We start from the raw sequence: 26,807 nt of genomic DNA, 5'->3' as shown, positions 1-26,807 counted from the left end.
AGACACACCTTAATATATATGGCTATGGTGCTTAATCTCTGGCCCATGGGCCAAATCTGGTTTACATGGCTGTGTAATCTGGCCCACAGGGCTCCCATGAGTCTGAAAATTTGGTGGTGGGAGAGCAGCAGCATTAATTACTGCAGCTTCCAGAGTCAGTCCATAACCACATTCAGTGTTGGGCCATGGTGTCAAGTGCATGCCGGATAGGGCCCGCAAACCAACCAACCTCATCTGGTTTATAAGGTCAGAAGTTTGAGCACCACTGATGTTAGGGGAACAGGAGAGCTTGTAGAAGGAACAGCTTTGGAAAATGGTCAGGAATTTTGCCTTAAATAGAAGCATTTTCTCCTTCAAAGAATTAACCAGAATATCCAACAGGAACTGGTGACATGCACTTGGGCTAGAAGACTTAGTTTGGATGAACACAAAAGCAGAGATGTTGATAGCTATTGATGTTCTCAGTTGCTGTAAGATGTTTTATACTGTTTAAGAAAATATTTATGTTTGGTTCATTCTGAAGTGGCTGTATTATGGTTATGTTCTTGAAGCTATATATATATATATATATATATATATATATATATAACTATTGTGTAATCATATAATTGAACACCATAATAATACATAAATAATAGGGGCTGACTTAAGGTTAGACCAGCAGCTATCATTCTGGCATTTCCTAATTTTTATGTCCCCAACTTTGTGACCATAGGGCCTTGCCACAAATTCAAATTACAGCTGGATATAAACCAACTCTAAAGTTGTTACACATTTTCAAGCACTAACTTTGTAGCTGGTTGGCTCCTCAGCTGGATGGATGTCTGTATGGTGTGATAATTACTTTGCATGTGTGGCCAGTCTAAAATTATTACAAAATTAACCAGTTCACTGCATAATATATGCAACATGTGATAGGGGCCTTAGTGACCTTCTCTTAATATTGGGTTTTATGTGTAATGTCCTAGTTGCTTTTTTAAGAAAGCAAATAGGAAGAAAAAAAAATCCATCACATGGCAGCATATTGACTCTTGCATGGTTCATCAGTGGGGTTGGAACCGTCAGGTCTAGCTGCAAATATATCTCAGCCACCTAAGCAATAGTAACAGATAGTCATAGTTTATGCGGATCAGTTACTCTAGAGGGATGTGACACTCTGCCCATCAGTATCATGGCTATTTGGTTCCATCCTGTGTTCTGGAGGCAAGGGTGCTCTAGCCCATGTTCTCTCTAACCACATCCTCTCCAGCCTGTCTCCATCCCCATCCTGCTTCTCTTCCACTTGCGTCGTCTGCACCCAAGCCAAGTCTCCCTCTGTGATCTTGTTATGTGAGGTAACCCTCCTACTAAATTTCAGGGTCCTGTTCCAAAAAAGTATGTATTTTTCCTAAATCTCATTCTCAATGAGCTAATGTACTTAAATTAGCATTGTCCCTCAATGCCAACCACATTATGCTTGTACCTCTGTCCTGAAGAGCAAATCATAAAAAGCCCATTGACAAATACCAAGTATTTTCACTTTGAAAATGGGCAATTTTCTTTAAAATTAAAAGTATATGCTATATTAGCTGAGAAATAATTATGTAATTATTGATTCCTTCAGTTCAAGGAAACATTTAATATTTATGATCATTTTTATATGTTTGTTTGTTTGTTTGTTTGTTTGTTTGTTGTCCTGCTGTATTACCTAGAGAGCACAGTCAATAAAAATAAATACTCTGAAACTGTGGGTAGACTAGCCCAGTTTATTAAAAATGCATGTCCTCTGTATTTGAATTATTCCTCTGTTGCTTGTGTTTAAGAGTCCATTATTGGTGTGTTCTCTGCCAGCTGCAAAGATGATGATGGGAAGTGTATAACAAAATCCGATTTGAATATGTTCACTGGGGAGAAGATAACCAAATCTTATTCATGAAAATAATTTCATATCCAAAAAATGCCTTAAAACTAGGACACTGATTAATTTTGAAAAATGAAGATAATTTACTTCAGTAAGTTCTTGCAAGTAGACCAGAAAGAATCAGATGTAAACAATAAAAAGATGGATCTTAAAATATGAAAAATAGGACACACATTAAATAAAAATAAAAACTGGCATTAAAGAGTTACTTCAGGAAAGCAGGCTTACATTTATAATGAAAAATAAAGAGCAAGAAAAAATGTTCAGTATCTAGAGTGTCTATCTTGCTATCCAAGTTTCAATGTAAAATATGAAAAAGCTTAAAAGATTCTAAACTCATTTCAGTAAATGTTTAAAGCCAATTTTATATCCCTTGCCCTATTAAAGATGTGCCAAATTAGGATTATAGCTGATGAACCTGCCAGGATCAAAGTTCCAATAGCCACTGTTCAAGTGCATTGTCTAAATGGTTATAATCGCTAAAAAGATATTGGCTTGACATACTAAATACACTGTAATTTATAGCAGAGTTAATTAATCAGCAGATGTGCTTCTGCATAGGTAGCCTATGGCACTTTTTTTATTAATGTTTTTAATAAATTCACTGATTTTTTTCAAGCCATCTTTTTCAAGACCTAAATGGGACACTATGGAAAACCTTAGATTCTGTAATAGAATTGTGATTTACAGTAGAAAGGAAAGTCTGTACTGAAGTTAGACTCAAACCCACAGTGTTAATCAAGAGTACAGAGTCGCAGTGTTGGAAGGGATCTCAAGGGTCATCTGGTCCAATCCCTTGCACCAAAACAAGAATGATGTTCCTAAATCATCCCTTTCTAATGTTTATCTAGTTTCCTTTTGAAAACCTCCAATAAAGAAGATTCCACATATTCCCCGGGCAGTCTATTTCAGTGTTCACTGTTCTATGTTGTATGTTCTATGTTCACTGTTATATTCACTGTTCTACCAGTAAGCCCACTGACAGACTTTCAGTTAAAGACACAACAGGATCTGATCCCCAATACTAACAATCGTGCCTCATGCTATGTCAAACATATATGGCAGGAGGCACAACTGTGGGGTCGGGGATCAGATTCCAATTGTGCCGTATTGCTGGTGCCATATGAAGCCAAGATCATGATCCCCACACTCCCCTGGACTAGCAAATCAGGTACCTGATGTGCCCAAGAGAACATAGGAGTGCACTGGAGCCCTTGAAGTTCAATAAGAAGAAGTGCAAAATCCGGCATTTAGGACAAGACAGTCCCATGCACCGATACAGACGGGACTGACTGGCTAAGCAGCAGGTCTGCAGAAAAGGACCTGGGGGTTACAGTGGACAGCAAGCTGAACCTGAGCCAACAGTGTGCCCTTGTTGCAAAGAAAGCTAATGGCATACTGGGCTGTATTAGCAGATTGAGGGAAGTGATTATTTCTCTCTGTTCAACAGTGGTGAGGCCACACCTGGAGTACTGTGTCCAGTTTTGGGCCCCTTACTACAGAAAGGATGTGGACATATTGGAGAGAGTCCAACAGAGGGCAACAAAAATGATTAGAGGACTGCGGCACTTGACTTCTGAGGAGAGGCTGAGGGAACTGGGTTTAGTTAGTCTGGAGAAGACTGAGTGGGGCATTTGATAGAAGCCTTCAGCTGCCTGGAGGGTGGTTCCAAAGAGGATGGAGCTAGACTTTCGTAGTGGTGGCAGATAAGAGACTGAGGAACAGTGCTCTTAAGTTGCAGCAAGGGAAATTTAGGTTAGATATTGGGGAAAAAACACTCACTAGGAGGGTAGTAAAACACTGGAACAAGTTACCCAGAGAGGGTGTGCAGTCTCTGTCCTTGGAGGTTTTTAAGACCCAGCTAGACAAAGCCTTGCCTGGGATGATCTAGTTGGGGATGGTCCTGCTTTGAGCAGAGGCTTGGACTAGATAACCTCCTGAGGTCCCTTCCAAACCTAATTTTCCATGATTCAATGATTCTAAGATTCTGATGCGCTTCTGTAGCTGGGAGCTCTGATCAGCTGACTAGCAGTCCCAGCTATGGGAGCACACCAGAGCCTTGATAAGCTTCGGTGCACTCGCAAGGCTGGGAGCACCAATCAGCTAATCAGCACTGGCCATGTGTTCAATTTAAGGCATCATAGGAACCAGACACTAAGTTATTGCATATATTTGTATAATAACTTTGTGGCTTATTCCCTATTTTATTGTGCCATTAATTGCATGAATATATGGCTGATTTACTACTTAAGACATGGTTAATTGGTTCATAGATTTCATAGACATTAGGGCTGGAAAGGACCTCACGAGATCATCGGGTCCAGCCCCCTGCCCAAGGGGCAGGAAGTCAGCTGGGGTCATATCACCTCAGCAAGATAAGCACCTACACATTTCTTAAAGGTATCCAGAGTAGGTGCTTGTACTACTTCTGGAGGGGGAGTCTATTCCAGACTCTGGAGTCTCAGGCAGTAAAGAAGTTTTTCTTTATGTCCAGTCTACAATGGTTCCAGCAAGTTGTTACCATTAGATCTTGTCTTCCCTTGTAGTGCCATGGTGAACAGACATTCTCCCAGTTCCCGCTGCACACCCCTTATATACTTAAAGGCTGCCACCAAGTCACCCCTGAGCCTTCGGCTCTCCAGGTTGAAGAGTCCCATGCCTCTCAGCCTCTCCTCAAAAGGCCTGGTCTCTTGACCTCTAATCATGAATAACTGGTGCCTCCCGCGACTAGGGGGGCATCATGGCGGCGAGCGGGAGCCACCCACAGCTGGCCCCTTTGGTGTTGTCAGCAGCAAGTGGGACCACTCAGAGCCATCACCAGCAGTGTCGGTGGCTGGGGGGGAGGGAGTAGCAAGCAGCAAGCAAGGTCGGGGGGGGAGGGCAGGTGCGGGCGCTGACCACCCGCAGAAACCAACAGCGGCTTCACTGGTGGCCAATTTCAGGGGGGCACATGCTACCTCTTGCCCCCCCATGAGTCACCTATGCCTCTAATAATGAACGTGGCTCTCCTCTGGACTCTCTCGAGCTTCTCCATATCCTTTCTAAAGTGTGGAGCCCAGAACTGGATTCAGTACTCCAGCTGTGGCCTTACCAAAGCCAAGTAAAGTGAGAGTCTGACTTCTTGGCTCTTGCTTGAGATGCATCAGTAGATCCTAGCCAGAGTTTTATTTGCTTGGTTTTTGTGGTGCATTGGTGGCTCATGTTCATCTTGTGGTCAATCATGACCCCGAAGTCTCTTTCGGTCATGGTGCTAGTGAGTGCAGCACTGCTAAGCCTGTAAGTATGATGTGGGTTTTTTCTCCCGAGGTGTAGCACCTTTTAATTTCTCTGTGTTGAATGTCATCAGGTTTTGATCCACCCATCTTGCGAGCCTGTCCAGGTCAGCCTGAACTGCCAGCCTATCCTCTAGCGTGACCGCACTTCCCCATAATTTGTGTCATCTGCAAACTTAACCTGTCCGCTTCTGACACCTGAATCCAAATAATGTATAAATATATTAAAAACTACTGGTCTGAGTACTGAGCCATGGGGGATGCCACTGGACACCATGCACCATGCTGACTTGGTTCCATTGACTATCACTCTCTGGGTCTGACCACGGAGCCAGTTCCCTGGCCGTTAACTGTAAGGTTGTCGAGGCTGCAGCTCCCCAATTTTCTTAAAGGTGTCCAGAGTAGGTGCTTGCAGGAAGACAGTACTTCCCAGGAAGACATCATAGGAGACCAAGTCAAAGACTTTTTTGAAATCTAAATATATGACATCAACCTCTTCTCCTTTGTCCAGGTGATGTGTCACCTGGTCATAGAAGGAAATGAGCTTGGTCAGGCAAGACCTACCCGCAAGAAGCCAAGTTGGCTATTTCTCAGAATGTTGCCTTCCATTAGCCTTTTGTTGACGATTTCTTTGATGATTTTTTTCCAAGATCTTTCCAGAGATTAAGGTCAAACTGATTGGCCTGTAGTTTCCTGTGTCTTCCTTCCCTCCTTGAAAATAGGCACCACATTGGCCCTCTTCCAATCTTCAGGAACCTCTCCCGAGCACCACAAGTTCTCAAAAATCCTTGCCATTGGTCGTGCTACTGATGTCAGCCAACTCACTTAGCACTCATGGGTGCATTCCATCTGGGCCAGCTGACTTGTGGATGTCCAGCCTCTCAAGCTGTTCCCTCACAAGATCTTCGTCAATTATAGGTGAATATCTTCCAGGGACCTAAGAACGGTTTTCCTGAAATCTGCTCTAAATCTACATTGCACAATTTAAGCCATTGCTTTATGTCCTGCCCTCTGCACCAAGGTAGCACAGTTGTTCTCCCACTTCTTTATGATAGCCTTTCAGATATTGAAAGCTGCTATCATGTCCACTATTAATCTCCTTTCCTCCAAACTAAGTATACCCAGTTCTCTCAACCTTTCCATGTAGGACATTGTTTCCAGGCCTTTTAACATTTTTGTCATCCGCTTCTGGATCCTGTCTAACTTCTCCTCATCCTTCTTAACACTTGGGGTCCAGAACTGCACACAGTACAAACTAGCAAGAAGTGAAAGCCCGTTGCTTTATTCTTTTCCCTGCAGTCGTGGAAAGCAGCATGTGGCCTGAGAGGTGGACTCATGTATGTAAAGCTAGCACTTATGTAGACCTTTGCAGATTCAGGTCCTTAATATGGAGAAATTGTGTTTGTGAGGACGTGCCATTTATCACTTGTGTGAATTCAGACAGTAGTTAGTTTATTTGAAAGTGGATCCTGAAAGTTTCATGAATTGAAATGTATCTTTGTCCAGAACTTTTCCCTGCTTTCAGAAATGTTAGTCATTCAGTCAGGGAGCAGAAGCAGTACCTTCTGGCTTAGATTACACATATTTATGATAAACATGGGTGGATTCTGGAGGAGGATGGGTCTTTGCAGCCAAACAACACTTCTGGCCAAGAGCCTGCACTGACAAGCCAGAGAACTCATTGCACGGGAGCAACTGCACCCCAACTCCGTTGGATTTTCCCCAGTAATAAATAACAAAACCAAACTGAACAATTTGGTATCAACCCACATGGTGAAGGTTTCCCACGCAAGAAATTTGGCAAATGTTTATGAATAAAAGATACGTTCCTAGAAGTCGAGATCCTTTTGTGAACAAATAAAGGTCAATTTTGTTTGATGTACTCACCGCTATGAGTAATTTGAATATGCTAGTCTCAGAGGAGACATTTTCTGATGAAATGGGATAAAAATTCTCAACTTGACTTTATATTTGTTTCGTTTATCATGGTTAAAAATTATGTTCTTCACATTTTTATAATAAAAGCTAACTTCTTTGCCCACAGAATTTTACTGGAGTATTTTTTTTCCTTCAAAAATAGATCCCTCCTTTATCGTCCAAGTAGGAATGCTTCATGTAATATTTCTTGACCCATTTGCCTTAAATAACCAAGGAGATTCACCTTTTAACTGTTAATAGTTTCATTCATTTTCATCCCTGGAGGGAGTTTTCAAAAGCAGAAGTCAGCTGCGGATGGGTATTTGGATGGGTTGCAAATGGATTTTATATTTCATGAATTCAGGCAGTCAGACTGTCATGTTTTGAAATCTCCAAATTGATCCTAGACCAGAAGCCAGGGAAAAGAAAACCTATGTAGCACAGCCCTCAGAAACAACTGAGTGTTCCCTGTTTCCTAAACATATGAATACATTGCAGTGATATCTGTTTTAATTATTTCTCCTCAGGTTGGGGAAAGGCCTGTGAAAGAAGAATTTTGTTCTCCACCATATGCTCATTATGAGGTGACACCAAGTTTTTATCGATCTGCCATGATACTTAAACCACAGTTAGGACTGGGTGCTGTTTCCAGGCTGCCCTCTACGAAAAGTAGGATTCTGATTGCAAATCAAAGGTCCTCAGGTAGCTGTCTTCATCAGCCAGGAGAAATAACCAATGTTCCCAGCCTTTACCATCCTGATACTTCAGGTAACCTATGAATGTTATGTTTTTTAACTATAATCAGGGCCATTACTTTTTTTCAGACAGGAATATCAGAAAATGAGCAATACCTTGGCATGATACGAAACAGCTCTAACACCACTCTTTGAGATGTGTTTATCTGTTCTGAAGTAAAGCTATGCTGACTAGGGAGCTTGGGACTTATCCAAAGGTTAGTTAATGGAGCCCTTGCCAAGAAGGAAAGATCATTTTCTGTGCCAGTCATTACAGTGCACTTGTTATCTTCCTCCCTGTAAGTGTCTGAAATATCTCCAGTAGCCTGGAGCTAGTTACCATCACGTGTATAGCAGGGAAGTTAATTGAATGTTTTTCTATCGCAGAATTCCACGCTTTCTGCCTGATTTTGCTCACTTCCCTAAACACTGGGTTCTCCTCTGACACTCCTTGCTTTCTTAAAATGTGCTGGTAGAGAAGTAAAATATATAAAATCCTGATCTTTTGAAGACTGACAGACCACATTAGAGATCAGGGTTTAATCAACTGTTACTTCGCCATGAGCTGCTGAACAAAGCCCAGAACCTAGAAGAGTAACAAGAGAGGAAAAACAGTACAAAGAAAGGGAGAGAAAAGTAGTGAACACCACAGGACAGAGAACATAAAGTTCTTCATCATCATCCCTTAAATTTACAATTTATATATTACAGCTTTCATTCTGGAGGATATAGTACAAGTGGGTGTATCTCCACATGCACTTAATTGTGCAGTAGACTACTGTGGTGTAAAGCATCACGGTCTATATGTACGACACTATTAGACCCCAGCAAACTTAATTTTCACCACCATAAGATAGTACTGTTGGGGACACTTCTATCTTATGGTGTTAAAAACAAGTGTGCCTAAAACACATGTGTAAAGGCTGACCTGAATGTAAATAGCACCTGGTCAACCCAGACAGCAGGGGCCTAGACCCCTGCCTGCCACCTTGCCAAATGGCTCTGCTTTTTCAGCACTCTTCTGCCCCAGCTAGCCCCTCTACTGCCTGACTACAACTTGGAGCCTAGGGCTGACCCCCTGAGCGTGCTGCCAGCCCAGAGCTGCTCCACTCCGGCTCAAACTGCTGCGGTCTTAGGCATACATGTAAATGTTACACCTAGGAGCAGCCAACTGTGGTGCAAACTGTGCTAGAGTTTATTAAGCTGATTTAATTGCAGACAGTGTGTAGGAATCTAAAATGCAGCCAATTCTGGAGTGGAACATGGCAGTTGCTTTAACAATGCACAACACACATTCAACGTAGGGAAAACAAAGCCTTATCTTAGAATCAAGTATCAGACAACTCCAGCTGGGAGCTGTAGAGAGTGGCAGTATGGGGAACCTGGCTGAGCTGGGGACAGCATCAGTAGTGCATAGGTTCCTTCTTACAGTGCCTTCTCCCTGCCCAGCTCCCCCACACCATCCATTTCAGTGGTGGGGAGCAGACACTGGAAAGAGGAATCTGCATACTGCTGTTCCTGCTGCTGCTGTCCCTGGTCATATTTTGGATTTGGATACCCATATCTTGGATTTGGGTAAATATGGTAGATATTTAGGACAAGAAGTGAAACTGCAGTTAAGAGCTTTGAAAGAGATAGAGGAGACATTACTTTACAGTTAGGGCTGCCAGGCTCTGGAATGGGCTCCAAGTGAGGTGCTCTCTCCTACCTTGGGGGTCTTCGAAAAGAGGTTGGACAGATATTTGGCTGGGGTGATATGATCCCGGCACCCGTTCCTGCCTGGGGCCAGGGGGTCAGACCTGATAATCTGTTTAGGTCACTTCTGACCCTAAGTACTATGATACTATGAAAGGTTGGTTAAGTAGAATTTGACCAGAATAGGAAGGCTTAATATCCATGGTCATGAGAGGAGGACCATTCAATAGTTAAAACCCACCAAAATTATTAGGATCCTGTTTTTTTATCTCCTCAGAAAGTCAATGTCCCCAGCAGCACTGGGCCATGTGACCTTGGTGCTTTATTTACTCAGCATCTGCAGCTTTTCTCCATGGAAACCATTTGCAAATATTGAGCTAGCCCAGCCCTGCATAAATTTTGAGAAATTACAAGATTGTAACATGGCGTAGTAAAGTTTGATTGATACAGGAATATGGGGTAATCCAGTGAAGGGCATTGAGGCCAGAGACTGTACTGAATGAGAGGAGATGAAGGTACCTGAAGGGAAGGAGGGTGAGACACACACACTATGGTAAAGCAGGGTAGTAAGAGGCAGGAGAATTCTGGGAATGAGCCAGTTAACATGGATACTTAAGTAATTATCAACATTACCCTCAGTGATTAACCCTTGTAATCCATGCATTTGCCAATTTGTTTGTTCAAGAGCATTGTGCTTTCATTAATAAACTACTGTGGTTTACTATGCTAAATGCCCTGATGAAATTCAAGCGGTTCCTGCCTGTTTCTTTGTGGTAATATCATCCTTAAAAATGCTAACTGATAAGATTTACCCCTTAAGAAATTCTGCTGGCTATTAGTATTCAAGTCATAATTGTCTAATTGCTTTGTGTCAGGGATCTTGCCTGCCAGGGAGGCCAGATATAGTTTCTTGGCTACCCATAGCTTCCTCCCTAAAGAATATTATGTTTGTACCTTCCCTGTCCATTGTTACCTTGCTGCCTTCAAAGGATACTATTAAAAAATAACTCATGTTGGACCACTAATGTCATCTGCCATTTCACTCAGCATCCTGAGGTGTAACCCATCTGGCCTTAGGGTTCTGTCTGTCTTTTATTGATTTTAAATTACATGAGATTTGTTCAGGAGTGATTGCTAATGCCTTTTGTTTTTCATTGTCTTCTCCCACACGTTTCCATTTTTGGCATCTTACTTACAGTTTCCCTGGTGAGCACTAAGATAAAGAACTTCTTTAATTTTTTTCTGCAATACCTGGTTCCTGTGGTGAATTCTTTCCACTGTGCTCTAGCAATTCATTGCCTTCCCTCATTGATCTGTTACTTTTAATATACTAAAAGATTCTTCTGTTGTTTCCCGGCACTACTGCTTGGCTAATATCTCTTTTGCTGTCAATATTTTTTCCTTTGTACCTATGCAGGATTAGTTAGCATTTTTCTTTATCACAGTTATACTCCATATCCTCATACATCTCAAACAAATCAAATTTTCCCTTGACAGTTTCTTGACTTCTTAAGTCAAGCTGTTTTTATCTTTTCTTTTAAATGGAAGGTACTTTTCATAAAAGGAAACAGTGACAGCAATCAAAGTAGAAGTCCTGTAATCACATAACAAGCCTGGCATGGCAGGGACACTGTGTGCTTACCCCAGCTTTCTAGCAATATGTTTCAACCTAGAACAAACTAAGAGTCTGTCTGCCATTCTCATCCAGCACAACCTTTGCTACTATGATTAAACTGCAATTGAAGGTGTCATATTGAAGGTGTCATATTGAAGGCTTCAACAATCAAGGACAATAAAAAATCCTTCTTCAGGTATATAGCGGGCAAAAGGAAAGCTCAGAGCAACATAGGGCCCCTGCAGGACAAATCAGGAAAGTTGGTGGTTGACACAGGGAAGAAAGCAGAGCTCTTCAATGAGCATTTTGCTTCAGTATTTCTAAGTACCGACCAAGCCAATTGCCCCACCTCAATCATTGACGGATGTCCACATGGCACCAGTCTCCCTATGGTTAGTTCTGAAATAGTTAAGGAGCTCCTGGAAGAGCTGGATGGATACAAGTCAGCAGGCCCGGATGACCTCCATCCACGGCTGCTGAAAGAATTGGCCAGTGTCATAGCTGAACTGCTAGCACAGCTGTTCAAGCACTCGTGGTGCTCCGGCCAGGTCCCTGAGGACTGGAGAAGGGCCAATGTGGTGCCCATTTTCAAGAAAGGGAGAAGGGATGAGCTGGGTAACTTTAGGTCAGTCAGTCTTACCTCTATTCCTAGGAAAATGCTAGGGAAAATAATCAAAGAACACGTTTGTGAAGGCCCAGCAGGGGAAACAATGCTGAGGGGAAACCAGCGCGGGTTTGTCACAGGTAGATCCTGCCTGACAAACCTTGTAGCCTTCTATGACCAGGTCACACACTGCCTGGACACGGGAGCTGAGGCTGTTGTCATCTTCCTGGACTTTAGGAAGGCCTTTGACACAATTTCGCACCCTATCCTCATTGGGAAGCTAGCAGACTGTGGAGTGGATGCCTACACGGTCAGGTGGGTGGCCAACTGGCTTAGGGACCGCACCCAGAGAGTGGTGGTGGATGGTTCCTTCTCGGCCTGGAGGGAGGTGGGCAGCGGGGTCCTGCAGGGTTCGGTCCTCGGACCGATATTATTTAATATCTTCATCAGCGATTTGGGCAAGGGCATGGAGAGCACCCTCTCCAAGTCCGCTGATGATACCAAGTTATGGGGCAGAGTTAGTACACCAGAGGGCAGGGAGCAGATTCAGGCTGAACTGGACAGGTTGAATCAATGGGCAGAGAGAAATAGGATGCAATTTAATAAAGATAAATGTAAGGTACTCCATCTGGGAAGGAGGAACCCCCAGCACACCTATAGGTTGGGGAGTGTCCTTCTCAGCAGCTTGGAGACAGAGAGGGATCTTGGAATCATAATTGACTCCAAGATGAACATGAGCTGGCAGTGTAACGAGGCCATCAACAAGGTCAATCGTACCTTGTCATGCATTAGCAGGTGCATGACTAATAGAACAAAGGAGGTGATGCTCCCCCTCTATGCGGCACTGGTCAGGCTGCAGTTGGAGTACTGTGTCCAGTTTTGGGCGCTGCACTTCAAGAGGGACGCAGGGAATCTTGATTGTCCAGAGGAGGGCCACTCGCATGATTAGTGGCCTTCGTGATAGACCCTACAGGGGAAGGTTGAGAGAGCTGAATCTCTTCAGCCTTCACAAGAGACGGCTGAGGGGAGATCTTGTGGCTGCCTATAAATTTACTAGGGGAGGTCAATGGGGAATAGGTGACACGCTGTTTACTAGTGCGCCCCAGGGAGTGACTAGGAATAATGGGTGTAAACTAATTGAGAGTGGATTTAGGTTAGATATTAACAAGAAATTTTTCACAGTAAGGGTGGTCAGGATCTGGAATGGGCTTCCAGGAGAGGTGGTGCTGTCACATAGCTTGGAGGTCTTCAAGAAGAGGCTAGATAGTCACCTGGCTGGGGTCACCTGTCTTCGGTCCTCTTTCCTGCCAGGGGCAGGGGGTCGGACGCAATGATCCATTGTGGTTCCTTCCGACTGTACAATCTATGAATCTATGAATATACAGAAGCACCCGCAATAATGTTTGTCTCTCTGTGACACCAGTTTGAAACCAGTATTTTGTTTCACTTTTACCTTGAGTAAAACTACAGTTTTATTTTGGTAGTCCCAGACATCACAGAAGCCGTGAATTTTGAAGAAGAACCTGTGACTATTGAGGTGCCGTGACACTTTCTCTGGGGGGAGACTGCATAGGATTTATAGGAGACAGAGATGTTGGCCTGTACAAAAGAATGGAAGCCTCCAAACTACAATTCCTACAAGGCAGTGTTCCAGAGAAGGGAAATGTATCTGAAAGTTATTGTTTAGCTGGTTTTTGTGGGTAAAAATGCTTTTTTCTCCTCTGTACCTCTGAAGTGAAATTTACTAAAACTTGTAGCATTAACCACGGACCACTGTATAATAAAAAGCTGTTTCAATTCACTTGATAGCTCAGCGGACAGGTGATTTAATATAGAACATTTACCCCTCAATTACTTCTGCAAAAGGAGGTGGGCTAGGATAAAATAGGTAGGAGTATCAACCTTACGCCTGGAAGTTCTGGAGCTTCCAGATCTGGGCTGGACTGCCCCACTAAGTCAAGCTTAAGGAGTTGCAACAGAGATAGTATGAGGCCAGGTGCAGACATTACACTTTTACTAGTATAAGTGATTGGAAACTGATCTATACCCATAACAGAACAGAAATTCAGCACACTTAGACTGGCTTAAAAGTGGTAGAGCCCTAAGATTTCCTCCTCCCCTCTACCAGAGGGTGAAAGTGTGTTCTGTTTGCTACCAATCTATAATACACCGCTTACAGAAAACTGTATAACTTACATTGTTTTCGCCTTGAGCTTTTGCTTGTCTGTACCTTGCCGGTGTGGCTTGAGAGTCAGCTTCAAGTCAATCCATTTATCAGTGCAGGCAATATGAAAACAGTTATTTTCTAATACTTATTGAACAATTTATTTGCAGAGAGTTACTAGACACAATACAGTTCCTACAATGGCCATTTGGGGATCTACTAAAGTAGAAGAGGAATTACTGTCCCAGCTTCAGGACAGGGTCAGGGCACATTGGTGATGCAGGGCAAGGAAGCTTGTAGTGTTGCTGCCTTAGCTATATGCCTGCTGTGGAAAAATAGAGGACATAATTTTCTAAGCCTGCCAACCTGGCTTTTTTTGCAGGTAATAAATTAACTGAAAACTGCTCTTCTCTTTAGATAAGCATTCGAGTTTAGGTGTTGCTTTTAAAAGCAAGGACTAGAATTCCATTTTCTAGGAGGTTTTTGAACCAGCAGCTTGTAATCTGAAGTGAAAGACTAATCTTGTATAACCCATGCCATGCCATGCCATTTAGAGAACTGAATATAACATACCCTGATATTAGTATATTGTATCAGACGCCTTTGTCTGTTTCACTGTTTTACAGCACGTAACAGGCCTATAATGGTACGTTTTTGAGTATTTGACAGCTCTTACCTGTTTTCTGTCAGCATATTCCCCTTAATCTGACAGGTTTTTGTGGTGTTACAGTAAATTTTCTTATATTTTCCTTATTTTTTTTTAATATGGTATTAGAACAACATGATTAAGTATAGCTTACATTACAATTATAAAGAGATGAAATGAGCAAACAGGACACTGACCTTAAGGAACTAGTTCTAGGGAGTCTTTTTGTGAGGTGTGGTTGATTACAGCCTAATCAGCCAGGATATAATACCGTTTTTTTCCTTGTTAGGCTACCATAACTGCTCCCAAGAACATTTATCAGCATCTGCTTGAAGCCTAATCCTGAGCTCTTAATCCAGCAAATATTTGATTGATTTCAGTCCTGCAGCATTAGGCTCTGAGGTGATCAAGATGGAAGGATCTAGCCAATTGCCCTGCAGTGACAGATAGACATACCACGAAGGCTTTTAAAAATGAATTTGACTTGCCTAGTATCTAGGGCACAACCAATGGCTTGTAATGAGGATTTTATTCTTCTCTGCTATCCCTTCCACAGCACAGCAACTCTTTTAAGCAGCACTGGTTGTACTGCACAGCATGGAATAGTTTGATTCATATATAATAATAGTATTGGTAGTTAGTAGTAGGAGGTGTATAATAAGGTAGAGGAAGACTACAATGCTGTTTCCAAAGTAGTTAAGAAATAAATGTCTTCACTCCTGCTCACAGGCAAGAGGCAGAACAATACATTAAGGGTTTTGTTCATTTCAAGCCATTTCAGTCTTCATTAAATGACTGCACTTGAGGAAGGTAGTGGAGTGGAGGGGAAACATGCTAATGTGTAGCACCAGTAAACATCAAGTAGACACTGTAAAGTGGCTAAAAATACAGTGCAAGTGATGACCTTTTTGCCTGTGTAATACATTCAGCTCGTGTTGGCATTTATTGTGGTTGCACTACAGTTTTCCTGTTTAGTGCTGCTATTTTTTAGAAACATTTAACACCGTGACCAACTCGAAGAGCTTGCAAAGTAGGTAGGCAAGTAATGTGAAAGTGTTTTTACTGTAGGCTGTAAGGGCTCAGTGTAATAGGACATGGTAATTCAGTAACTTGTGATGCATATAAAAGGACTTGAGTATCTCTTGTGCTATCTAGGAGTTTAACCTTCATTTATTTTTACATAAAGTCTCCCTATCCCTTCTGTAGAAGCGATCAAATTTTGAACAAATATTTAATGACATTTTATGCTGTGTCTGAAAGGCATATATTTTTAATATGTTTTTCTCTGTCATTCAGCCTTTTTGGAGCAAATGTGGTAATATGTATATGAATTGGGTCATTATTTTGATTGGGGTTATTGAATTTTGAAAAATAAAACAGAAAACCCATCTTTAAAATTGCATTAAATTCCTATTATATTTTTCACCAAATATGTATGAACACATTTTTTTTTTGTGAAGACTTTTTCTTTGTCATCTTTCAGTTTATTAAGCTTGCCATTTTAAGGGGACAATTTTGAACATTGTGTTTGAACAAATTCCACACAAATAAAATTGAATGAAAATTAAAGCTATTGCTAACAAAAGGAAGGTTCTGTACCCAAATTTGAGGAGAGCTTAGTTGCCCTTCTGAATGTTGTATAACATCACATATGAATAGTTGAGCACTCGTGGCACATGGACCAGGTCCTGGAGGACTGGAAAAGGGCCAATGTGGTCCCTATTTTCAAGAAGAGGAGAAAGGAGGATCCAGGCAACTATAGGCCAGTCAGTCTCACCTCCATCCTTGGCAAAGTCTTTGAAAAGATTATTAAGGCTCATATATGTGAGAGCCCAGCAGGAAAAATTATGCTGAGGGGAAACCAGCACGGGTTTGTAGCAGGTAGCTCATGCCCGACTAATGTAGTCTCTTTATGACCATGTTACAAAACACCTGGATGCAGAAGTAGGGGTAGACATCGTTTACTTAGACTTCAGGAAGGCCTGCAATACGGTATCCCACCCCATAATGGTGAACAAGTTAAGAGGCTGTGACTTGGATGACTACACAGTCCGGTGGGTGGCGAATTGGCTGGAGGGTCACACCCAGAGAGTCGTGGTGGATGGGTCGGTTTCGACCTGGAAGGGTGTGGGCAGTGGGGTCCCGCAGGGCTCGGTCCTTGGACTGATACTCTTTAATGTCTTCATCAGTGACTTGGACAAGGGAGTGAAGTGTACTCTGTCCAAGTTTGTGAATGATACAAAACTGTGGGGAGAAGTGGACACACTGGAGGGCAGGGAACAACTACAGGCAGACCTGCACAGGTAGGACAAATGGGCAGAAAACAGTAGAATGCAATTTAACAAGGAGAAATGCAAAGTGCTGCACCTAGGGAGGAAAAATGTCCAGCACACCTACTGCCTAGGAAATGTCCTGCTCGGTAGCACGGAAATGGAAAGGGATCTCGGAGTCGTAGTGGACTCCAAGATGAACATGAGTCGTCAGTGTGACGAAGCCATCAGAAAAGCTAACTGCACTTTATCATGCATCAGCAGATGCATGACAAACAGAATCAAGGAGGTGATACTTCCCCTCTATTGGGCACTGGTCAGACCGCAGTTGGAATACTGCGTCCAGTTTTGGGCACCACACTTCAAGAGGGATGTGGATAACCTGGAGAGAGTCCAGAGAAGGGCCACTTGTATGGTTAAGGGCTTGTAGGCCAAGCCGTACGAGCAGAGATTAGGGCATCTGGACCTCTTCAGCCTCCGCAAGAGAAAGTTGAGAGGTGACTTTGTGGCTGCCTATAAATTCATCATGGGGGTGCAGAAGGGAATTGGTGAGGCTCTACTCACCAAGGCGCCCCTGCGGGTCACAAGAAATAATGGCCACAAGCTAGCAGAGAGCAGATTTAGACTGGACATTAGGACGAACTTCTTCACAGTTAGAGTGGCCAAAATCTGGAATGGGCTCCCAAGGGAGGCAGTGCTCTCCCCTACCCTGGGGGTCTTCAAGAGGAGGTTAGATAAGCATCTAGCTGGGGTCATCTGAACCCAGCACTCTTTCCTGCCTATGCAGGGGGTCGGACTCGATGATCTATTGAGGTCCCTTCCGGCCCTAACATCTATGAATCACCTCTTGCTAGAAATGTTGTTTTATGAACAAGATAGAAACAGGACAGGAACTTTTAAATGCATGCATGGACACATACACATACATGCATATGTAGTTTATCACTAGTGCCCTTTCATCTGTGGCTTTCTCTTTCTGAACTTTCTACTTTGTTTTCATGTTGTCACTCAAGGCTACTGAACAACAAACAAGCAAATGAGATTTGAAGATGAGAAATGGACTTTGAAATTGCATCCTGTAATTTTGTATTCATGCCATTCAAGCTGCAAGTTTATTCACTTGTTTTGCAATCTGATAGGCCTCGATGTGGGAACATATTTGAACTGTTGAGTTTCTTTATTTGTCAGAGAGAGAGATAGCAAACTAAGAATTCAAGAAAGAAAATGTTCTGTAGTATCTTGCTGATCCAGTGTAGTGGATTTGAATTTGTATTACCTGTCTTATTAGGAGCAGAAAGATGATTTGTGTATATTTGTGGAGATAAAGTAGTCTTTTGATAATTCTGCAGAATTATGTTCTGCTCCACTGTGGTATGTTAAGACAATATTTGTTACCTTAAATATTAGCTCTACTCTTCTACACTTTCAACAGGTATTGTCTAAAGTAAACAGTTACATTTTAAATGGTGTGTTCTCTAGTTATCCTATACTACACTGTAATATTTCATATAGCATCAGACTGTCAATCGTAAAATATATTAAATATACTGTATCAATTGGTATTTTTGTCCATTTCAAGGAAAAAGCTTAAATGATTATTAAATTCTGTGTGCCTATATACTGCTTCTTTATTGCCCTACTGAAGAAAATCTGACAGGATGCCTTTCCACAGTGTATTAGGGAATAGAAGAAATTTAGCATAATCTCATAATTAGCGTGTAGAAGAAATGAAATGGAGAAGGAAAAAAAGGAAAGTGGATAGGAGAAAAAGAGAAATCAAGAGCAGGATGAGACACACATCAGTCGATGCAGACAAGATAGAGGAAGCCATTGGTTAAGAAGAAAGCAAGAAAACAGGGAGTAAAATAGGTTTTGCGGGAAGGGGGAACAGGGGGAAGTTGTCCATTGTGTGATATAACTGGGATGTGTCAATAGCCATTGTACAAGATAGGTTTGTCTTTCTGAAGATTTCCACACAATTAACTTCTAAGATTGTTTCTCATTGTTGGAGATCAGAGCAGCGTCGGCAGCTGCTTTCTGACCCCCCCCCCCCCCCCCCCCCGGAGCAGTTAGACTTTCACCTTGACAGGCGGGTAATTAATGGATGGAGTGGAATTAACCAGGCACAGACGCGTGTTGGTTACAGGAGATTGTTTACTTACGTCGCCCAGATAGTGACATGCGACGCAGGCTGAGCCTTTGTTCCTGTTATAGTTGCTTCGGTTACAGTTGAGCGAACAAGGTTGGGTTACAATATCAAGCGATGACGAACGAAGCACACCGAGAACGGACTATCGAGCCTGCAGGGCTTTATTACGTCAAAATTAACGATGACGGGGAGTGATTGACGGATGATCAGACCGTCAAGCTACTCTGGTGATGCACTTAGGTTTCTCCTCAGAGATTTTTCCAGGGTTCTCCAGCTTGGGCGGAAATTGCTAAACTATTTATAGACAGAGGTGTCTGACGGAGATACCCAATGATGAACCGTTATGTGGAATCTTTAAATTTTTGGCAAGCAGCAGTTCTTTGTGCTCTCAGATTGCTATCAGGTTACAAGGTAGTGGGTTAGGTTTCTAGTATGTTACATATGAGGTTACGATGAGGGGCTTACGCTTGTTTCTTGACCAATTATATACAGTTCTCCCTCCGGGTTTTATTGCAGGGATTTATGGCAGGGCTATCCCCTTTCACACTGACCAGTCTTAAGTTTTGTTTCTTGTTTGTGACGTGGGCATAAATTATATACAGCTCTCCGCCAGGATTTTGTTTCAGGAGTTTCTGGCAAGGATTTCTTTTAACCCTTAGTTTACTACTGTGTGCAAAATGAGGATGGTCTGAATGGTGTGTCTCTTCTAGTGGCATGGGCACTGATTAACTGGGTTGTGACACTCATAACACTTCATTTATTACCTCCACACTTCTAGACTCTAGAGCTGTGCAAAGCTTCGGGTGGTGATTCGATTCGGAGGAGATTTGGCCTGATTCAGTGGCTGAATCTCCAAATCTGAACTGAATCAGGGGACCAATAAAAAGGCCTGAATTGATTTAAAGCTCTGTGAATCTTTGGAAAAGATTCAGAGAGCTTCAGTGATTCGGGCAGTCCCTGCCCACTGCAGCAGGGAGCAGGAGCCAGACTCCATGCCGGTAAGTAGGGGGTGGGGGAGGGGGACTGGAGGAGGAGGGAGGGGACCATGGGAGGACCCCTGCCAGTCCCCATCCCCTGCCTGCTCCCCCAGCGCCCCACAACCCCCACCCGCTCTTCTGCCCCACATGGCTGCCCTGCCTGCCCCATCTCCTGGTGCTATAAAAAAAAAAGCCCCAACTCATTGGGTGCTGTCAGGTGGGGAGGAAATCCCCACTGCCCCATGCTGCATGAAGGGCTCTGCCACGAGCCCCCCTGGCCCCCTCCCACTTCCCCATTCCCCCCATGGCTGCCCTGCCCACCTGAGCTCCAGCCCTTTAAGAAAAAAAACCCAAAAGAAATCCCTGGACACACTGGCTCCTGCAGTGGCTTTGGGGGGCTCATGGAAGAGCCCCCCACATGGCGTGGGGCAACAGGGGGCACCATGGATTGCCCCCCGCTGGGCAGGAACTGGTGAGCCCGGGGAGGGGTTTCCTTAAAGGGCCGGAGCTGGGGCAGGCAGGGCAGCCATAGGGGAGGCTGGGATGGGGGGGTTGGGGGCTCATGTAGAGCCCCACCATGCAGCGTGGAACAGTGGGGGGCAGCGGGGCAAGCTGCCGGTGAGCCGAGCAGCTACTGAGCTACAGGGTTTCAAGTCCTTCTCTCTGCAGCTGTGGCACCCCCCCGGGGCTGCCAAAGTGAGCTGCTAGGTGTGCTGGTGGCCAGAGAAGGTGATGGGGACAGTGCGCAGGGTGCTAAAAACCTAGGTGGGCTTGGGGACACTTGGACTTGGCAGACTTTCAATGTCATATGCCATTTTCTCTGCCTGCCAGTACACCCGGCCCGCCCTCCTGCTGCCTCCCCCTTCTGCCCCAGGGGCAAGCCAGCCCGTTCCTGGGCAGTCCCAGGTGCCTGCTGAAGGCAGCAAGAGGTCCGATTCTAGGGCGGCGTTTTTGCGGAGGAGCCTGCCCACAGCTGGGGGGGTGAGCTGTCAGTGGGTGGACTATCCCCTGAGCTGTGGCGAGGCCCAGGTCCTTCCCTCTGCAGTGGTGGTGCCCCTTGGCATTGCCTGGGTGGGCAGCTAGTGGGCCAAGGGCTGCCCCAGCTCGGAGGCAGCACCCCGCCCTATCCAGCTCTTCCTCAGTCCTGCCCACTGGAAGCCAGCTGGGTGCTGCTCCCCAGGCGGGCTTGGGAAAGAGTTGGATTGGGCCGGGTGCTGTCTCTGAGCTGGAGGAGCCCCCGGCCCACTAGCCACCTGCCCATGCAGCCCTGGGGGCAGTGCTGCTGTGAAGGGGAGGACCGGGGCCCCCCACAGCTCAGGGGCCACTCTGCCCACCGACAGCCCGCCCCCTGGATGCAAGCAGGCTCCAGCTCTGACAAAGGAAAAAAAAGGGATCAGGTCCTCCCTGTAATGTGACAGAAACCTTGAAATTGTGGGTTTCAATTAAAAACCCACTGTTTCAATTTAGGGGGCATAAAATAAAACTTTGGGGATTAAATCCCACTTGTACAAGTGCCGTATTTGATCAGTCCCCTGTCTCCTGATATCCCTTTACTTACCTATCAGTTTTCTCACTGGGAGATCCAGAAATGACCAGATTTTGGGAACTGGGTGGCAGTCTTCTCTACTTTCACTCTTCCTGAGAGCTGGGTTTAGTGCCACTTGGGGAGCATGTGAGCAAGCAGAGACAGCTTTCTTCAGTTAGTGCTAAATAGGCAAAAGCAAGCAGGCTTCCTGGAGACTCCCAATGCCTACCTTACTGGTAACTGTGAACACAGTTCTACTCCACTCCTAAAGGTAGCCATCACGGAGCTCTCTCATATTAGGAAGTGGTGGTGGGGGCATGGGGTGGGCAGGAAGAAAAAGGAAAAATGAAAGGAGTACTAGCAGATAATTGCTAGAGAATATGTTTTTGTGCTGGTGATTCCAGCAAACTTTGTTTTATACAAACTTCAGTGCACTGCAAACATGGAAATTTGGTACGGATTTGCAGTTTATCAAAGTACAAAATTAAAAGCTTCTTTTGTTCACTGGAACATGCTAAATGGCTTTCTGGGCAGGATTATTCAGGAGATTGCAAGACAGCATTTGACTCTGGGCCATATAAATCTGAATAAGGATGATTAGAAAGTTTCTTACTATTTGAAGTTTGACCTATTTCAAATTAATTGGTGGCCCTTCAATGCCTATTGTTCTGATTTTGGAAGCTTAACAATCCCAGTCTTGAAAGCACTTGGATGGGAGACCAGCTGGGAATTTGGATTGCTGTAGGGAAACCACTGATGATATTGTTCATGTGCGAATTGGGTCTTATGGCCCAGTTCTGCCATTTTTACTCATATAAGATTCCTTGATTACAATAACAGGGAAACTACTAGAATAGTGACTGCAGAATTGTGTCCTTTATTGGGAGAATTGTTGGCAGTTTCTGAAGAGATTGAAAAGTGAATTTCCTTGTGTGTACATCTAAAAGCCAGGTGAAGTGCCACTAACTTAGTTTGTGACTTTGGCCAGGTAACAATTTTGTATTAGTTTCCCCTGTGTATAATGGGGTCTGTGATAGTTAAAGCACAATGCAAAGGAAGGTGAGAGAGCTCTGGATGAATAATGTTATTGAGCAATTAAGATTATGGAGGAAAGTGCTTAACAAAACACCAAAATATTCTGAGAAACTGAATCACCCTGAATTTCAGGGAGAGATTGAATTGTTGAGCTATAATTCCTTTTTATGTGTAGTTTGAATTTTCATTTTACCATTTGTCTTAACTGAATCATGCTTTGAATGTCACAGAGAAATGGTATGAAAGTTATTGTTTAATTATGTGTATGTAGGGAAATGTATTTTGTGTGCTGTATGAATGCATAAAAATGTTAGCTTGAAGATTTCCTTAAGGCTCCTAAACCATATCTGTTTTCTGTCAATCAACTGCTATCTAAAAAGACTCCCATGTTCCTAGATGGGAACAGCTGAAGTGTCATAGAAACTGACTCATGTAACCTACAGACAACAAGGCTAAATTCTATAATTAGCTATAGGCAGTCAAGCAGCTGGAAAGTTTTTGCCAGTTTTTGTAAGTTTATTTTGGCAGATGTTTAGGAAAAATGAAGCTGTTCATTAAAATACCTTTACTCTGAACTCTTACACCCTGTACATAGGAACATTGCTATGCTCATGACAAAAATATCAATACTGATCATAAAGTGTAAGTATTTAGAAACAAAAGTAGATATAAGTTGATGTTGCATATATTCTGATGCAAAGGGAGACACAACTATGAAACTGTGAACCTATGTATAGATATGGGTCGGAAGGATTTGAATGTCTCCCTAATAACTAGTGTCCTGCTCACAGGTATGCTTGTCACAGATGGCAGAGGAGTATTGGATTACATTCAAAGCAGATTTTAGAAAAATAGGTAAAGGATAATGATTATGAGATGACAAGTAGAGGTGCACTGATACATCAGTTCGATATTAGATATCAATATAAAGAAAATTGTCTGTATCAGAAATTGGCCTATAATGTGGCTGATAAATGCTCTGTGCATCTGCGCAGTTGCAGCGCAGCATGTAGGCAGCGAGGAGCACAGCCTGGCAGCTTGGAGAGCTGCATGCAGCTGGTAAGTTTGTTGTGGTGGAAGTGGGGGAGGGAGAGAAGGGGCATGGGGAGGGAGCAGACCAAGCCTCCCGTGGTGAGGGAGGGAGGGAGGGAGGGAGTGGGGCTAGGGCTATGGCTGGAGCAGGCATTGCCCAGCAAAGGCAGGGCAGGCGCAGAATAGAGGGGCGCAGGGGGTAATGGCTCCTGCCACTGTGCGCACCCCGGGTAGGCATGGGGAAATGTGTGTGCTCCAGATCTGTACTGGGCAGGGCAGGGTGGGCTGCAGCTCTGGGCTGAGGCCGGGGCTGCACAGGGCTCTTCCCAGCAGGGGCGGGGCGGCCAGCGGCGGCACTGGAAGTGGGGTGAGAGAGGCTACAGCAAATTTTGGGATGGCTGCAGGCCTCCTCCATAGCCCCCTCCTAGCGCTGCTGCCACTGCTGCCCAGTCCAAGCATAGCCTGGCCCAGCCCCTGCCAGGAAGAGCCCAATACAACCTCTGGCTCGAGCCCACAGCTGCAGCCCACCCCACTCAGTGCAGATCTGGAGGGGCACAGGCCCCACCTATGCCCTCCTGGGGTGTGTGCAGCAGTAGGAACCGCCCCCCCAACCCTCCACCCCTGTCCTTCCTGGACAAGCAATGGCTACATCCCAAGCCCTGCCCCGCCCCAGCAGGGCAGCGCCTGCCCCAGCCCCATCTTGGGCTTGATCTGCACCCCCACACCCCTTCCCTTCCTACTCCCCTTCCACCACAACAGACTTACCAACTGCTCTTCAAGCTACCAGGCTGCGTATTGGAAATTGGATCGGTCTCGGCTGATATGCCTCCTTAAAAATTGGCTGTCAGTATCAGCCCCAAATATCTCTAACAGTGCACCCCTAATGAAAAGACTAAACTAGGGTATCCAGCACCTATTTTGGGGGGGGAGGTGGGGGAAGAAGGAACTCTATGTTCAGACAGATTACAGTGGGAAGCAGGTCAGGGCTGCTTGGGAATTTTCCGGTGAAACAGGTCTTTTTTAGAAAATGCTAATTTATTGAAACTGACACAATTTAGCAAACCATTTCTGTTTCAGTGATCTTCTAACAAAGCACAGGCAGGGCTATGACAGGACTTTTCCTTGTTTCCTGTCAGCTAGCCTTCCAGACTGCTTGGAAGCCCAAGCACTCTAGGTTAGCAGGTGTCCCAGCTTGAATCTTCCCCAAGATTAGGGACAGCAGGGTTCTTAGACTTCTTCCTATTAGTAGGACTTCAGAGACCTAGCTCTAGTGAAGCTTGGCTTCCAGATCTCCAGCATGGAAACTGTAAAATCACCAGCAATAGCTAGGGACTTCTAGACTTCCAGACACCCTCTCTTAGATTTGGCAGCCTGGAAACCCTGGATGACCCAGGAGCCTCAGTACTTGCACTCCCAGGATCCATTTTATTTTTAAGTTTTTAAAAACAGTGTATTTCTACACAACACAAGTTTTCTTGTATCTCTGTTCTGAGGGCAATTTTGCCATTTAATTCAGAAAAAAAAATGCTTATTTTTCCCTCTACAAAACATTAGAAATCTCAGCTTTAGATTAGCTGTAATGAAGAACCATTTGTGCCTGTACAGAGGTGCACTGCCCGCAAGAGTCAGGGCTATGACTTCTGTCCTTCGCTACCTGCTAGGGCAATCCTTTTGCTCTGCTATGTGGTGCCCAGACTTGGAGCTACTGGAAAGTACCCAAATCCAGTGGACTCTATTCAGATTTTCCTCTTTCTTTACCTCAGCAAGATCCTCTAAATGCTGCTAAGTTGTCTCTGGTTTGGTTCTATCCCTTTTCTCCAGCCCCTACTCTACAAGTCAATGTGTAACTTTTACTAGAGTAAATTCTTCTGAAAGCTAGAAAATTGTCATTGTTTGAGTAGAGCCATGTGACACATTGTGAACAGAGCATGTTCATAGATTCACAGATTGTAAGGCTGAAAGGGACCTCAGAAGATCATTGGGTCCAGCCCCCTGCACCAAGCAGGAAAGATAACTGGGGGTCAGGTGACCCCAGCAAGGTGACTGTCCAGTCTCCTCTTGAAGATTTCCAGGGTAGGCGATTGCACTACCCCTGGAGGGAGCTTATTCCGCAGTCTGGACACTCTGACTGTGAAGAATTTTTGCCTAATGTTGATCCTGAATTGATCTTCCATGAGTTTGTGGCAATTACTCTAGTGCCTTGTAGACAGTTGCTCACTGAGCCCTTGATGTACTCCCCTAGTGTAGTGGTAAGCTGCTACGAAGTCCCCTCTCAGCCATCTTTTCCTCAGGCTGAAGAGTCCCAGATCCCTCTGCTTTTCTTTGTATGGCTTGCCTTTTAAGACTCTGATCATATGGGTGGCTCTTCTCTGGACTCTCTCAAGCTTGTCCACATCCTTGTTAAAGTGTGGTGCCCAGAACTGGACACAGTACTCCAGCTGCGGTCTCACCAGTGCTGAGTAGAACGGAAGAATCACCTCCTTGGTTTTGCTTCAGATGCATCAATTGATGCATGCCAGAATATTATTTGCCCTGCTAGCTACAGCATCACACTGATGGCTCATATTAATACTGTGGTCTATTACCCCCAGGTCCCTTTTATTTGTGGTGCTAGTCAGTTTCGTGCCACCAAGCCTGTTCTTTGCCTTTAAACCTGTGCTATAGCCCTTGCTTAGCTGAGCCTGTAGAAAACAAGCAGAATTAGTGTTAAGAGGTGTCTGTATGCCAAGAGGCATGCATAAGTTTGCCCTATCCAACACTTTTTTTAGGTATGTTTTGTCATTTGATACTTTGCCCTGTAATGCAGAAAACATCAGAATTTAATTTTGAAAGTTTCAGTGTCATTTATCTGTGAAGTGTGTTTAAAGTCCTGCCAGTAGCGTGAAAGAAGAACTCTAGCTTGATAATGTCTTACATTCATTTTGCACAAAACTAAATGATACCACCAGAAGTTGCAATATGTGGAGAACTGGGCCCAAAGAATTTAATGGTAATTAGTAGAAGTCTGAACTATTATCTGACTTCTAGGTATAGTATGTGAAAGGTCAAGGTCTTGGTACCATGGAGGAGCAGCAGAAGGAAGCTGGGGCCTCAGCATTTTAACTTTACAGTCCTCCTAGACATCCAGGATTGCAATTAGTCACAGCAGAAGCTAGTCGATGTATAACATAATTTGTGATGCATTTTGGTATAAGAATTCAGGGGCAAAATAGTGAGAAAGCAGAGCTTGTATAAAATACCTTTGTGAAAGAAAGAATGCAGAACAGCACTAT

At 44.1% G+C, this 26,807-nt stretch overlaps 1 protein-coding gene across 4 annotated transcripts in view; it reads left to right on the top strand.

Annotated features, from left to right (window-relative positions):
* MTUS2 (microtubule associated scaffold protein 2) overlaps positions 1–26,807 on the top strand; it is a 575,297-nt gene that overhangs the window by 221,468 nt on the left and 327,022 nt on the right. For all 4 annotated transcript variants that reach the window (XM_019497359.2, XM_019497357.2, XM_059719702.1 and 1 more), the window contains one exon: positions 7,617–7,857. In XM_019497359.2, coding sequence (XP_019352904.1) covers positions 7,617–7,857 — 241 coding nt within the window. The remainder of the gene's footprint in view (positions 1–7,616; positions 7,858–26,807) is intronic.

This window comes from Alligator mississippiensis, chromosome 1, assembly GCF_030867095.1.
Source record: "Alligator mississippiensis isolate rAllMis1 chromosome 1, rAllMis1, whole genome shotgun sequence".
Lineage (NCBI taxonomy): Eukaryota > Metazoa > Chordata > Crocodylia > Alligatoridae > Alligator > Alligator mississippiensis.
The sequence above is the reverse complement of the archived record's forward strand: the minus strand, read 5'-3'. Positions and strand labels throughout refer to the sequence as shown.